Genomic DNA, 15181 nt, shown 5'->3' on the forward strand with positions numbered 1-15181 from the left:
GATGTTAAGTCTCCTGGGGACACACAGCAGAGTGAGGCAGAGCTAGACCCGGGTCCCCTGCCTGGAGCCTCCAGCCTATATCTTCCTGCCGGAGGACACGGCTCCATGGACGCTCTGCTGGTGAGCTCTCCTGTTTCTAGGCAGCCCCGTCTGCCATCCCAGGTCACCGTGGCCTTCTGCGCTCCCTGGGGAGCCTGTGCACTCCCAGCTGGGCTTCTGAACAGCTGCTCCTGAGAACCCTGTGCACTCCCACCCCTGGGGCCCATCTTAATGAGCTTCTCTCCGGGATGAGAACTGTAAGGAGCTCTCCATGAGTCCATGTGGGTATTTCATAAATAAATAATCCTCAGTCCTCAGCATTTCTCATGGAACTTTTAAAATAATGGTTCCTTTTAAATATGATGATGGGATTCATAGGGTCAGGAGAAAGGGGGATGGGGTGAGGTGAATTTCTATGACAGAGCCGTCCAAATGAGGTAGTAGCTTTTTTCAAGGAATGATGGTCTCAGAGATCGGATGGATTCCATGGTCCTTGGGCATGTGGAGATGAGGGTCACACCTTGTCTCGACACTCCTAGGGAGAGCCGTGGGGTGACAAAACTTTACCAGGCTGCTGGCTGGTTTGGCTTCTGGGCCTGATGCTCTTTGAGGAAACCAGCTTCCCCCAGTGTCCCAACTCCAATCGTCTACTCCTTAGGTAAGATTGACCCCTCTGACCTGGGCTCTTTGACCACCTGTCTTCTTTCAGCATCTGCCAGAGTTTGTAGTTACAGATGTAGACACGGACAGAGGCGCAGATTCAGAAGTGGGCATAGACGCAGAGACTCGCGGGGTGACTCCGTGCCATCAAGTGAGCCGTGTGTTCCAACAAACAAAGCCTTTGCCCTCTCCTCTCCTCTCTGCTTCCCAAACCTCCAGCCCCCATGGCAAGTGCACTTCTGAAACACAACAGCCCCTTACTGGGAACCCCTGTTTGGGCCAGGTGCCGAGGACTAGCCCTGATGGCTTTCATCTCCTGGAGTCCTGACCTCAGCCCTGTGAGCCGAATGCTGTTGTCCCCATCTCACAGGGGGCAGTGGACACTCACAGACATTTTCTCTTTGTCCCCAAGACCGTGCAGCTGATGGCCCCCTTTGTGCCTCTTCTTTCTTCACCGGCTGGGTTCACTCACCAAACAGCTGCAGCACACCCAGCCCACGGGGCACGTGGCGGGAGGTACAGAAGTGAGGGGAATCTCAGCTCACAGGAAGCTCGAGAGCTACTCAAAGGCACAGACACTCACAGGAAACTCAGAGCCCACTCTGCACGGCAGTGTATATCCTTGACCTAAATTAGGGCAAAGCGTAATTGCTAGAGGAAGGGAAATGAGAAGTATCAGCTGGAACACCAGCCCCAGAATCTCCAGCTGGGATGCGATCGGAAGGAGGAAGACAGGACAGTGTTGGCTCGGATTCAGACACCCCAGGGCGGGGCCCTGGCTCCCCCGTGCTGACTTAGTGTGTGACATGGGGCCCGCCCCCACCACCGTGAGCGCAGGTTCCTGTACGTGAGGATGTGGATTTCTTTTTTAATTGACAGAAGGGGCCATGGGAATAGCACCACCCCACAGGACTGTGGCAAGAAGTAACCCATGAAGTCATGTCACATCAAAGTTTTCATGTCTTCAGGGCACAATAGGTAGTATCCGTTGTTTTTCCCCATCACGATGGTACTGTACAGCCCTCCCCGGAAGCTGGGCTCTGCCCCACAGCCAGCCCCGAAAATGGCCATCCCCCCTCCGTTTGCATCCCCCCTCCGTTTGCATCCCCGCCATGGCCGGCAGCAGCAGGACCTTGCTCATTGGCTCTGATGTTAGAAAAGCCCAAATCTGCCTCCCTGTGGCTTGCTCCAGCTCACCTCTGCCCGGAAGCCTTTTAGGATAAAGCAGTTGCTGCGGGCTGGCCACTGTCCTGGGACTGTTACCTACATTATCTTTAGTTGCTCTCAAAACAGCCTTCATCCTCAAAATGTGCCTCAGTTTCTCTCTCTGTAAAATGGAGATATCATAGCATTTACATTATTGTGCTTTTCTGTTTTGTTTTGGTTTGGTTTGGTTTTGGTTTTGGTTTTTTATGAGGGTGAAGTAAGCGGACACAAGCAACCCTTGCTACATTTTTTCAGGGCCTGGGATGGATGCCGGAGAAGCTTTCACTGTTATTGTTGTTTTATTGCCATAGGATTTGTAGAAAATACCAATCTACATTACTAGTCTAAACAAAAGTGGGATCTGCTTTTAGAAACCTCTGGGGGCTATCCATGGCTCCCAGGGTGAAGTCCAGAATTGCCAAGGCCTGGCACACCAAACCTTGCCAGGCCTGACTGCCGGCCGCCGGTGCTGCCCCGCCCTTTGTCATACCCCACCGCATCCCAGCACTCCTGCTTCCTTGCATTGCTTAATGTTCCCTGAACCAAGGCATGTCTCCCCTACCTCTCTGGGACTTAATATATTCTGTTCTCTCTGCCTAGAATACTCTTACCCCATACCACTCTCCTTTATCTGGCCAATTCCTCCCCCTCCTTTATGTCTCAGGTTCAATACTATTCCCTCCAAAAAGCCTTGTCTGACTGCACCCCCCCCCCCACTTCTAAGGTCTGGATGAGGGAAATCTCTTTATGATCCTATGGCCCCAGTTATATTGCGAAGTTAACTTTTGTTTTTCTTTTCTACCTCCCTAACTCATGCTATGTCACATCTATGCTTATGTGCCCCAGGAATCAGGTCAGGGCCCTGAAAGAAATTAGGCATCAATAAAAAATCTGAATGAGTAAACAGACCTTCCCTTCTCCATTATTGAGCTCCTTACATTCTCAAGCCATGGTTCTTACAACTTTGAGGGACACTAAGGTGGTGCTAATCACTACTAGCCATTGGGCACTTTCTCATATATATATATTGTCTGCATTAATTCTCATGCTAACTCTGCCAGCCACATGTTCATATATCCATTTTTCAGATGAGGAAGTAGAGGCTCAGCGTATAAGGGACTTGTCCAGCATCTCATAATGAGTGAAGCCAGGAAACAAAGCTGCTGCATATCCCCTGGCCTGCACTGTTGCTCATGCTGCTGGGGTGGAAGTGCCTGTCCAAGGTTCCTCCCTCCCCAGGAGCTCAGGAGACCAGGTTGCCACTGTTATCAGAGAATTATTAGTCCACATGCGTGGGGCCATGTCAGTGTCTGGGCCCTGAGTCACCTGTTCACACCTCTCTGTGAGTGACACAGACCTCCCCTGGTGTTTATTAAGAGAAGGCCATGTCAGCATCTGTCCCCAGCTGCCCAGCCTCATGCTCATCCTGTGTGAGGCTCTGCTGACTCAGCCAAATGGGACCCAGATGATGCATTTGTGCTGGAGCGATCAGCTAGGGTGGGGGGTGGCAGCCTCACTTGGCCTCCTGGGATCTGATTGACTCCGTTTTGAAACCAGGATTATCAGAAAGAAAGAATTCAGATGCCAGAGTTGGAGAGACACTTGGCAGCACCATGGACAGCACCTGGATCCCGCAGGTGCAAGAACAGGGCCTGGAGAGGCCAGAGGGGAGCCAGAGTCAAGATCAGCTCAGTGTGTCCAAAGATGTCTTAAGTGAATGAATGTTGAATAGATTTGCATTGGGTTTCTGCACATCGTGTCATTGTGTTTTCACAATGATACTACATGGTTGGGAGCTGGAAACATACTGTTTCCACTTTACAGATGGGAAGACTGAGGTGCAGATGAAACTTCATGCAGGAGCAAGAATGCAGGTTGTAGAGTCAGGCATATCTAGGTTCAGATCTTAACTTCCAACACTGACCTGTGGGTGTTCCCATTAAAACAAACAAACACCGAGAAATAGCAATCCAGCCTGCTGTGTCTCCTCGTACACACAATCTTATTGAAACATACCATGCTAACTCATTGTATTTCCATATCATCACCACATACTCTCTCTGGCTGATTGAGCATTACAAAGGCAGAGTTGAGTCGTTGGGTCAGAGGCTGTATGGCTTCCAGAGCCCAAGATATTTACTATGGACTCCTATAAAGAGAAACTTGCTGACCCCTGTTCTGCCTGGGATATGATGTACTTAATTAAAGTGGGTCTTTTCTCCCCTCAAACGCAGGAGAAGTGGCCTCACCATGCTCCTTTTTCTAAGACTTTCCAGGCCTATAGATACCGCAGTGTAGCATGCAGGGTCTGGAGTGGAAGGGCTGGTGTGGTGTTAGGAGCACTGGAGTCAGAGCCAAGGACCAGAATGTTCTAATCCTGGCTCTCTCCTACTGTGTGAGCTTGAAGACTTTCCTCTGAGCCATGGATCACTGGGTTGATTCATGTAACTCCAAAATCTGTGTCCACCCAGATTCTCAGAATGTGACCTTCTTTGGAAATTGGGTGTTTGCGGAGATAACCAAGATAAGATCATAATGGATTAGGGGCGTGCTAAATCCAATGGATGGTGTCATTGTAAGAAGAGGGAAAAACATGCAGGAAGAAGGCCATGTGAGTTAGAGTGATTTGCTATAAGCCAAGGGATGCCAGGAGTTGCCAGGAGCCATGGGAAGCAAGGATTCTCCCCTAGAGCCTATAGAAGAAATATGGCTCTGCTGACACCTTGAGTTTGGACTTCAAACCTTCAGAACTGGGAGGAAATAAGTTTCTCTTCTTCGAAAGCATCCAGTTCAAGGTGCTTGTTATGGCAGCGCTGGGAAATGAGGTTCTTCCTCCTACTCCAGCATGCATCTAGGCTATTACAGCATTTACCCAGGCCAGGAGACAGTGCTGGGAGGAATGCAGATGTTGTCCAGGTTCTGCCCTTCCAGTTCTTCCTCCTCAAAGACACAGAGCGATTAGATGTAGATTTCTACCAGCTGTCCTGTTACGAGAGCTCTGACTTGCCCAGGGGCATAGAGCAAGTTGGCCCAGCTCACCCATTGCACAGAGAAAGCTCAGGACTTGGCATCAAGCCAGCTTGGATGCACACCCTGGCCTCTCTGTCTCATGGACCAGGGCGAGTGACAGAACTCCCCTCCCCCCAAGACCCAATCTCCAGCTTCAGGGTAGGAACAAAAAGGTATACTTCCTAGGCCAATGGTGAAAGTCAAAGGACAGACCACAGGGAAGGAACCTAGCACAGTGCCCATGCACAGCAGATGCTCAGGAAATTAGAGCTGGTGAAGATGTTGGGACTGATGGTGATTTCTCACAAAGCTGTGAGTCACCCAGATCTCTCTGTCACCCCAGCCCACCTCCACCTGGAGGACTAGTCCCCTGATCCTTTGCCCCCAGCTACTGGGGCAGCTGTAAGCTCCAACAGACCCCGAATCCTGAACTCAGCCTGAGATGAGGGATTAAGTCTGAAGTTAAGAAAATGTCAGAGTCTGCCTTGAGCTACTTCTCTGGCTTGTGCCTGATGATTCTTCATTTCTCCAGCCTGACACAATCACTGCTAGACTCAGTAACAGCCCCAGTGTCAGGTCTTTGTGTTTGAAATAATGTTCCCCTCATGTAACTGATGTTTATGCAGAATCAATCCTTTTAAAAGCTAACAGCCTCCTTATTTGTATAGCCTGAGCTGTCGCCAGGTTCCACTGCAAGGTGACATTTTTTGCTTGTTTTTCTCTCTTCTTTCTTTGTTTTTCTTTGTCATTCTCTGACTGCTCTCTGTGTCCCTGTGTGTGTTCTCTTCCACTCACTCAGGGTCTTTTTCTTCACTTTCATTCTCTGTTTCTGAGGCTGTCTCCTTCCCCAGCCCCCACCCCTTGCCCCCTCCTCAACCCGTCCCCTCTCCCTGTGCTCCATACAGGACGCCCTTGTTCTGTTTACCTTTATGTTTTTTCCTTTTAAATCTCTATGTTTCTTACTCCTGTTTCTCCCTATTCTAGCTCATTTCTGTCTCTTTTCACATAGTTTCTCTGCCTCCATATTTTCCTCTTTTAATCTCTTTCTATATGATACTCCTCTGGATTTTCTCTCTGTCTCTGTGCTTTTCTGTCTGTCTGCCATCCATTCACTCACCCACCCAAACTCCCACCCACCAAACCATCTGCCCACACATCCATCCATCTATCCATTTCTCTCCTTTCTAGCAATTTCTCTCCATGTTTATTTCTTTATGTGGTCTCACACTTTCTCAACTTGTCTCTCCCTCTGTCTTTATCTCCTCCTTTTAATTCTCACTTTTTCTTCTCCCTCTAAGGATATTAATATTTTAATAGCCTTAGTGTCTTCTCAGAATCCTCAATTCTGTCTGTGATTGAAAAGTGGCAAGCTTCGGGGCACCTGGGTGGCTCAGTGGGTTAAATCCTCCGCCTTCAGCTCAGGCCATGATTCCAGGATCTTGGGATCGAGCCCTGCATCAGGCTCTGCTTAGCAGGGAGCCTGCCTCCCTTCCTCTCTCTCTGCCTGCCTCTCTGCCTACTTGTGATCTCTGTCTGTCAAATAAATAAATAAATCTTAAAAACGAAACAAAACAAAACAACAAGCTTCCCAAGAGCCTCCGTTCAGGAACTGTTCATTCTTTTCCCCCATCCACCTGCCACCCTGACCTCATTCTGTGTCAAGTTGAAAAGGGAGGGCCAGTCTGGCAGCTCTCCTGTCATCTTCTCTGTTGTCCTTCTACTACAGACCTAAGCATGAAGGACTTGGGTCAGAAACCTAGAGCTGAGGCTTGGCAGGGGCAGATCCCATTGGAGAGACTCTTGGTGAGACCAGTGACAGGTGGAGCCTGCCTGTATCCATGCCTTCTGGTGTTGTGTTTCTTCTAGAAAACATTTACTTACCACAGGTTTTTGCCAGCCTTGTGCTGGAGGCTGGAAAGGGATGAGTAACTCTTGAAGCATTTGCTCAAAAAGCTGATGGGCTTTCTGAGCAACCATAGAGCTGATGATTAAGATCCGTGGGATCATAGATTTAAACAGTGTGTTCAGAGGGAAAAGAAATTAGTTCTAGTTGGGGGATGGAGACAGGGGTTCCTAAGAAGGTCATAGCAAGCTCTTTGGAGGTCAGGGCTTTGTCCTATGTCGTTTCTGCATCCCCAGTACTTAGAATAGTGCCGGCTACGGGGTAAGCATTCAGTAAGCACTGCAGTATATGAATGAATGGATGGGTGGATGAATTTGAATAGTTTTGAGGGATTCTTGGGATTTTATCAGGGAGAAAAATTAGAGATGAGCATCCCAGACCCAAAAGCATGATTAAGGCTTCTGAGAAGTGAAGGTACATGCTATACTCAGATCCCTTTTTCACGGCTGACCTGCCCATCCCCTAGATTGTGACTCATGGCCCATCAATGTGTCCCTCACTGGCTATTGCCTTCAGCCACAGGAAACTGCCTCATCCAATGATACCACCTTCTGGATGGCAGCCCTTGGCCAGTGACGATATAGTGATACAGAGGGTGGGGTCCCTTGTCTTTAATCAGGATATTCTTAAAGGGCCACCCAACTCTAGAGCTCCGGAACAACAAACTGAAGCTTCAGATCTAAATGCATTAACCACATGGTGACTCAGCCTCTCCCTTGTCCAGTCCTGCCTTGCTTACTTCCTACAACTGTGTAAGAGGGATCCTTGAAACACCTGCTCTGTGCAAGTCTGTTTCAGAGTCCGTTCTCAGAGAATCTAAATTAAGATTGTGGGTCTAGGGAATGAGAAGAGACCTGTGGCTATGAGGACAGGGTAGAAGAAGCTGGACAGGCAGGGGGTGGGGGGGACCAAATTGTGAAGGACCTCAAATGCCAAGGAAACTAATTTGGATTTTCTTCTGTAAGTAATGGGGGGCTATTATTGATAAGTGGCATATCGAATTAGAGCTGGAGTGTATGAGGTTCACTGGCAGTCAGTATGAATGATAATACAGAAGGGGATGATACTGGAGGTAGAAAATAAGCTACAACACCCAAACCTCGAACTCCACGCCTCTGGAGGGAAACAGTGGGAGGATGATGAAGGATGGTCCAGAGGCAATACCAAGGGTACTCTCTGGCCTCTTTGTGCAACAATCATCTCCCTTCTTTCACAATTCTGGACCCCATGAGTCCTATATCATGGGAGACTGTGTGTCACTACTCAGTGCCTGTGGTGTCCCTCTAGTATCTCCTACAGCTGTGGGCATCACAGATACTCCAGTGGTGGGATGTCCTTATTTGTGGCCCTTTTGCCAGGAAGCAGGCTCCAAAAACTCCTGTCTGTATACCTCCTCTCATAAAACCTTGGCAGAACTGTGAAACTGTGGATTATGGTACCTGGTCCCGTCTCCTCTGGAGGAAGAATGCGTTTGTCTAGAATCCTGTGACTGTTCCAACCACTGTTGCTGTCAGTCTGGATGGGGTCACTTTTATGCAATAGTATGAAAAATAAAGCTCTAAGATTCTAGAGTCAGACAGTCCTGTGTTTGTATCTTGGCTCTGCTGTTTATAGGCTTTGGAAATCGGGGACGTTCCATACCTTTAATAGTTTCAATATATAACCAAAGTTGGGATAATAGGAATGTGCCCGTTTTGCAGAGTTGCTATGAGGAGGTCTAGAATCTGTAGAAACAGACAAATTGTGAGTTAAGAGTGGTATAGCAGGAGGAATTTTCTCTTTTGGACTCAGAGGGAGCTTGGCACCAATCTCAATTCTGCCACATTACAGGCTGATGGACTTTAACAAGACTCCTTACCTTTCTGAGCCACAGTTTACTTATTGGTAAATGGAAATCTCAAGCCTATCTTCCCAAATGAGGAGGATTAATGAAATAAAGAACGCCAAGTTCCATCACAAGTAGACAGGAAACTTGGCACTCTTTATTTCATTATTCCTCATCATCACAAGTAGACACACATCAAGTCATATGATAGCATATGGATGTTTTTTTTTTTTACTATTTTCTTTTTAAATATGTATTTAAAAAATATGTATTTAAATATGTATTTGTATCATCTTGATTACAGATATCATAAATGGTGCTCTTAACTGTAATGAATGCATGTTTAACTTCTTTTAATCTAATGATACACATGTCTCTGGGGTTTAACCATCCTCTTTGTGTCTAAGGGAAGAAGCGATGCTGTCCACATACTTCGAAACCATCAATGACCTGCTGTCCTCCTTTGGGCCAGTTCGTGACTGCTCTCGGAACAATGGGGGCTGCACTCGGAACTTCAAGTGCGTGTCTGACCGCCAGGTGGACTCCTCAGGATGTGTGGTAAGTGCCATTGGCCCATGACTGTGGTGCTGGCCCAGACACCAAGGCTGCTTGCTAGAGGCCCCTCCCTCTGAGGGGAAACTCACTCATAACTACTGCCTCTGTGGCCTTCAGAACACTAGGCTCCCTTGGTTTCTTCATCTGTAAAGTGAGATACATAAACCTATTTTGTGGAATTGTTGGAAGAATGAAATGAGACATCAGAACTTTAGTGCCCAATATGCAATAGGTCCTTGAGAGCTTCTGGCCACAAGAGGGTGACTGTCCATTTGAGGGTGAGATAGAGCATGTCTTATCTCTGTGGACCCAGTGGGATCATGTCAATGAGATGTCCAGAAGAGGTTTCAGTGGAGACCTTAATGTTGATTGAAGTTGGGCAAGTTGGTTTTTACTGGCTTCAAAAATGGGTCAATTTACATTAGGGTAAGAGTAGAGATGGCAGGCTTATCTGCCTAAGGCTCCAGAATTGGGGATAGACACAAGGACACAGAGGCTCTTTGAGGAACTTTGTTGCCCATAGAAGAGGCTTTTGGACTGAATGGTTTATGTTGTAGGAATGGCCTAGGATGTTTGTTTCAGATGTAGGTTCCAGGATCCCATGCAGTCATGTTGCTTGTGCAGAGGAGGTTAGGTCCCAGGAACCTGAATTTGTAACGGTTTGGTGAGCATTCTATGTCTGGGGAGGCAGAGCTCATGGAAGCTCACTTGGTAGATATCACCCTGCAAGTTGAACTTCTTCAGCTGGCATTCTATGCCTTCTTGATTTGGCCCTTTCTAACTTCTCCATCACTTTACTTCCTTCTACATTAAAGCCAGTGGAGTGAATTAAATGTGGTTCTCTGAACCTATGCCCCCGTGTAATGACTCAGAGCCTTCGTTCCTACCGTCTATTAGCCTAGAGTGAGTTGTTCCCCACCAGCCTATGTAGCCAACAAGTAGACCTCTTTCCCGATGTCTTCTTTTCCCTCCTCATCTTGGAAAAGTGACCATCCTCTTCTAAAGATCGTTACTGTTTTCACTCCCTGCTACATACATTTGTTATAGCCCCTGTGATCATTTCTAGCACAAACTGGCTTTTTTCCAATTTATCCCACCCAGTAAACTGAGGGAATCAGTTCCCACCCAGGGAATCCGTGGATTCAACTTAGCACCCCAATGATCTCAGTAAATAAGAAAGAAATAAGGGATGGGGGTGCCTGGGTGGCTCAGTGGGTTAAGCCTCTGCCTTTGGCTCTGGTCATGATCTCAGGGTCCTGGGATTGAGCCCCACATCGGGCTCTCTGATTAGCGGGGAGCCTGCTTCCTCCTCTCTCTCCCTGCCTGCCTCTCTGCCTACTTGTGATCTCGTTTGTCAAATGAATAAATAAAATCTTAAAAAAAAAAAAGAAAGAAAGAAAGAAAGAAAGAAAGGAGGGATGGAGGGAGGAATGGGGCCAGGGCTGTGTCTCTGGGGGAGACCACAGGAAACAGAATACACAGTCAGTTCTTAATGTACCTGTTCCAAAGGTAGGGAAATAGACCGTGACTGGGAGAGCAATACGAAGAAGAAAACTTCTAGAGAATGAGATAATGCCATTCAACTGTATTGTAGCAAAGATCAACAGATCTTCAAATGTAGATGGGCAAATGGAGATGTTTTAATTAGAATTCTTAAGATTATAAGTGATAGAAACTCAGGACTAGTTTAGGTAAAAAGAAGAAATACATCAAACAGAAGTCAAGGGACAGTAGGATTAAGGGGATCAAACAATGTCCTTGGGATCCCTCTTCTCCTCTCTCTGCTTTTCTCAGCTCCATGCCATCCTCTGGACAACTCTGGCTTGCCCACTCACTGAGAACATCTTTCTTCCCAGTCCCTCCAGCTACCGTCACTGGATTTCAACCCACTGAGCCAGCCTGGGCCTCATGCTCATCACGGTGCCAGTCACTGTGGTGGGAGTGTGGGGGAAGGACTGGACTCGTCCGAGACCCAGTCGTACCTGGGTCTTGGGCCAGGTGGCACCTGCACATAAATGCACAGTAGTGAGTTGTGGGGAGGCCCAGACTTGCAAGGAAAAGTCGGGTGCAAGCACCAGGAAACAGGCGTGGGTATCAGCAGCTGTCTAGGAGTACTGCAACCTAGCCCTCCATTTTGCATGATAGAAAAGTGAGGCCCAGTGAGAGAGGGGAGGATCTGCCCAAGTCTTCAAGCTAGGCAGTGGACGCACAACTCAAAAAGATGTCCCGGATCAGCAGTGTGGTCCCCAAAACATGAAGCTGGCATTTCTGAAAGACACAAGTTTTCTGCCTCTATTTCCTTTTCCCATCAGTTCCATTTCCTGAACTAATTAAACTCCCTCTCCTCGAAGATAGCTGTCCCAGAAGAAAGAAACCTCAGAATGCAGAGGTATGCACGCACAAGCATGTACCTAGATGGGCTGTGTCTCTTTCTCCCTCTCATCAGTGGAAATTGGGAAAATATAGAGAGAGAGCAAAAGAACATTCCTTCCCTGGAGGTTAAGAGAAAATTCAGCAGTCTAATGAGGTTGTCAGAGACCTTCCTCTCTAGATTAAGGATCTGATGTTAAAACTGCAACTTCAGGGCTCCATGGAGCTCAGGTAAGCTCTTTTCTGCACCTTCAGAGTGGATGGGGAGACACCCACTTCTACTCTGAACTTTAAAATCTCTCTTATTTCTCGGTAGACTCTTTGTCATAACTGCAGAGGGAAACTTTTTCTTACAGCCCCTCTTCTAAGAAACTCCATATGGCAAAAGAAAAATAAATAGTAATAATACCTTCTAGTTTTGGAGCCCTTTAGAGTTTTCAAGGCACGTCTGCATCCAATAACTCACCGTCTCAACAAACCCAGCAGCAGGTCCCTCACCCCTGTGGGGAGCAGAGTGACTTCCCAAAACCACCACAGGGTAGCCAGGTAGAGGTCCAAGGACATGTTTTCAATATTCTTGCTGGAACCATAGTGGCTTGCTTTCCTGTGACCCAGAGAGGAGAAGAGATAGTGGGAGAGAAGCTGAGAACAAAGGCTGGGCTGAGTGAACTGGGCGTAAGCTCTGGTTTGGTCATTGGTGAGCTTTCAAATCTACGTGGACTTTATTAGCCTGTTTCCTAGTCGTTCAGAAGGGAGCAGCAGCTAGAACTCATAGGTTTTCTGAAAATCAGAGAACACAATTGCAAATGATTAGGGATTTACAATACACCCATTTATGTGCAAGCAGACGAGACCACGATTGCAGATGGTTTTATGCAGCGGAGAGGATGTTCGGGGCCACAGAGATTCAAGCATATTTAATTTTCTGTAATGTTTCTGTAACTGAATTTCATTTCTGGCCTGCTCCATGCATTGGTAGCGGAAACATACTTCTAGTTCCACTTAGGTTTTCTGCTTCCTACCTCTTCCTAAATGTCTAATTTCAAAGGAGGCCGATGTACATCTAAGCACGGGAGTAAGAGGAGATTTGGCCCCGGGCCACTGCCTGTGAGTTCTAGTGCCTGCTGTCTTGCCTGGCACCTGTCCATCACTCTCTTTCCTTTATGGTATTGTGCCAAGTCCTCTTGGTTCCCAGGTGATTTATAGGCATGTGGTGTATCCTGGCTTCTGCTGCCTTGCTCTCTCCATCCCCATCATAAGGCCATTTGAGGCCAGCTGGCTCTATCTATCAGATAGATTTCCTGCCCTACTGAGGCCATCACTCTTCTCTGAGGCTATCAGCTCTTCTTTGTCACACTGAGGGCCTGGGGATCTGAGGAGAACTAGCCAAAGACCTCTTGATGGGGAGTAGACCAGGAAGCCACTTGTGGTCGGCTCCTGTCATGCCAAGGAAGAGCACCTGATGCTTGCCATCCTACAGATGCTGTCCAGCAGTGAGGCAGAGACACTCTTTCTTTCCAATCCCTCCGATACACCTGATTTTCTCTAGCCTCTCATCCTCTTCAGCCACCCTGTAGACAAGGCTGGTGCGAACAGAGCATAGGATCTCTTTTAAGGACATTCTCTAGCGTTGGCAAGACCATCTAGTTTGAGTTCCAACATTCCTCTCTTCCCAAGCTCAACTGATCCTTAGCGCTGGGGCATGGGAGGTGAGGGGTGGAGAAGCCAATTCTCTAACACATCACAGATTTCCCATGACTATTATTATCATTATATTTTACCTTCAATTTAGACCTCAACTTCTGAACCTCCAAATTTAAAAATTAAAAAAAAAAAAAATTGGCTTGGTGTTGGCTTGGTTTTCTGGGTCTTCTGTGGTGAGCTTTCCCCGGGATACTGTAGTCCTCAGGTTTATAGTTTGACCAAATTGGGGATGGCCACTGGATGTATGGCACAGGCAGAATAATAGCTCCCACGAGGGATTCCACGTCCTTTTTTTTCTTTTTTAAGATTTTATTTATTTATTTGACAGAGAGAGACACAGTGAGAGAGAGAACACAAGTGGGGTTAGTGGGAGAAGGAGAAGCAGGCTTCTCACTGTGCAGGGAGCCCGATGCGGGCCTCAATCCCAGGACCCTGGGATCATGACCTGAGTCGAAGGCTGACGCTTAACCACTGAACCATCCAGGAACTCTGGAGTTCCACATCCTAATGACTGTGACCTGTGAATATTTTACCTTACACGACCCAAGGTGAAAACTAAACTTGCATATGGAATTAAGGTTGCTCATAAGCCAATTTTTAAAGACGGAGATTGTCCTGATTTATCAGTGTGAGCCCAGTGTAATCACAGGGCCCTTTAATGTGGAAGAGGGAGACAGCAGAGGAATTCAGAGCCTTACAACATTGCTACTATTGAAGAGGGAGGAGGGTTACAAGCTAAGGAAATTCTATAATACTTGGAGGGCAAGCAAATGGATTCACCCCTAAAGCCTCCAGAAAGTAATGAAACCCTGCCAATACCTTGATTTTAGCCAAGTGATAATTTTGCTAGACTTCTAACCTATAGAACCGTAAGCTAATAAATGTATGTGTTGTTTTAAACCACCAAGTCCGTGGTCATCTGTTACAGCAGGGATAGGAAATTAATGCAGGGTGAACAGTAAGAGAGGGAGGGAGAGTGATCCAAGAGATACCATATAAAGAATTACCTTGCTATTTAGATTTTCAGTTTTTTCCAGGGAGACCCTCCCCTCCTGGCCAATGATGGAGGAAGTCCCCGTGATTGAAGCATCAGAAGGGGGGGGGGGGGCTCATGCTCCCCTTCAATGTGCTAAACAGGAAAGATTGTTATCTATTAGAAGCGGTATAAATCTGGCAAGCATAACAATGTCAGCAAGGCACAGTTTGAAAAGTAAGCTGTGTTTCCATTTATTCTGTGTAGCAGGATAAACATGGCGAAATTTTAATCAAGATAGAGGACGAAACCAAAGAAAACTAGAGGTATTTCATCATCATATTGTGTGGAGGACACTTTCACCATCTCTGTGTCGCTGCTGCCGCCTGAAGCTTTTGGCTCATGCTGTTCCTTTGTGTTCCCCCGTGCCCCCCCCCACCCCTCACCCCTGCTTGGGAAGTGGCCATTTGATGGAGTCAGTCTCGGACAATCAGGTGATCAAAATCTGTTCTCAGTCCCTTTTGAAAGAACAATTCACAGCTCACCTTCCTTTTTCCAATGTTTTGCTCACATTTCGTGAGTCGGGCACATGGGAAGGATTCATTCTGCTGGGTGACTTGTCTCTCATTCATGACAGGTGGGCCATCTGGAGCTAGAAGGTGTCTTTCAAGAGGGTCCCTTCACTTACCCAGAAGGGGCTGGAATGGCTGGGAGTTGACCCTTGGCCATGCTGCCCCACAGCTTAGCAGGGGCTGTCAACTAGAGTGCCTACCCATGGCCTCTCCATTTGGCTGGACTTTTCAGGCCACAGAGGCTAGGTTTGCAAAGGGAGCATCTCAGGATCAAGTATTCCAAGAGCACAGGCAGAAGCTGCTAACATCCATAGCACCCAGCCTCAGAAGTCCCAGGATATCATTTCTACCCCTTTCTACTTGTC

The 15181-nt window shown here is 47.5% G+C and overlaps 1 protein-coding gene across 3 annotated transcripts in view; it reads left to right on the top strand.

The window, feature by feature from the left end:
* Window positions 1–15181, top strand: part of ASTN2 (astrotactin 2) — an 859033-nt gene that overhangs the window by 498068 nt on the left and 345784 nt on the right. For all 3 annotated transcript variants that reach the window (XM_059142160.1, XM_059142161.1, XM_059142162.1), the window contains one exon: window positions 9050–9200. In XM_059142160.1, the coding sequence (XP_058998143.1) occupies window positions 9050–9200 (151 nt within the window). The remainder of the gene's footprint in view (window positions 1–9049; window positions 9201–15181) is intronic.

Source organism: Mustela lutreola, chromosome 12, assembly GCF_030435805.1.
Source record: "Mustela lutreola isolate mMusLut2 chromosome 12, mMusLut2.pri, whole genome shotgun sequence".
Classification (NCBI taxonomy): Eukaryota; Metazoa; Chordata; class Mammalia; order Carnivora; family Mustelidae; genus Mustela; species Mustela lutreola.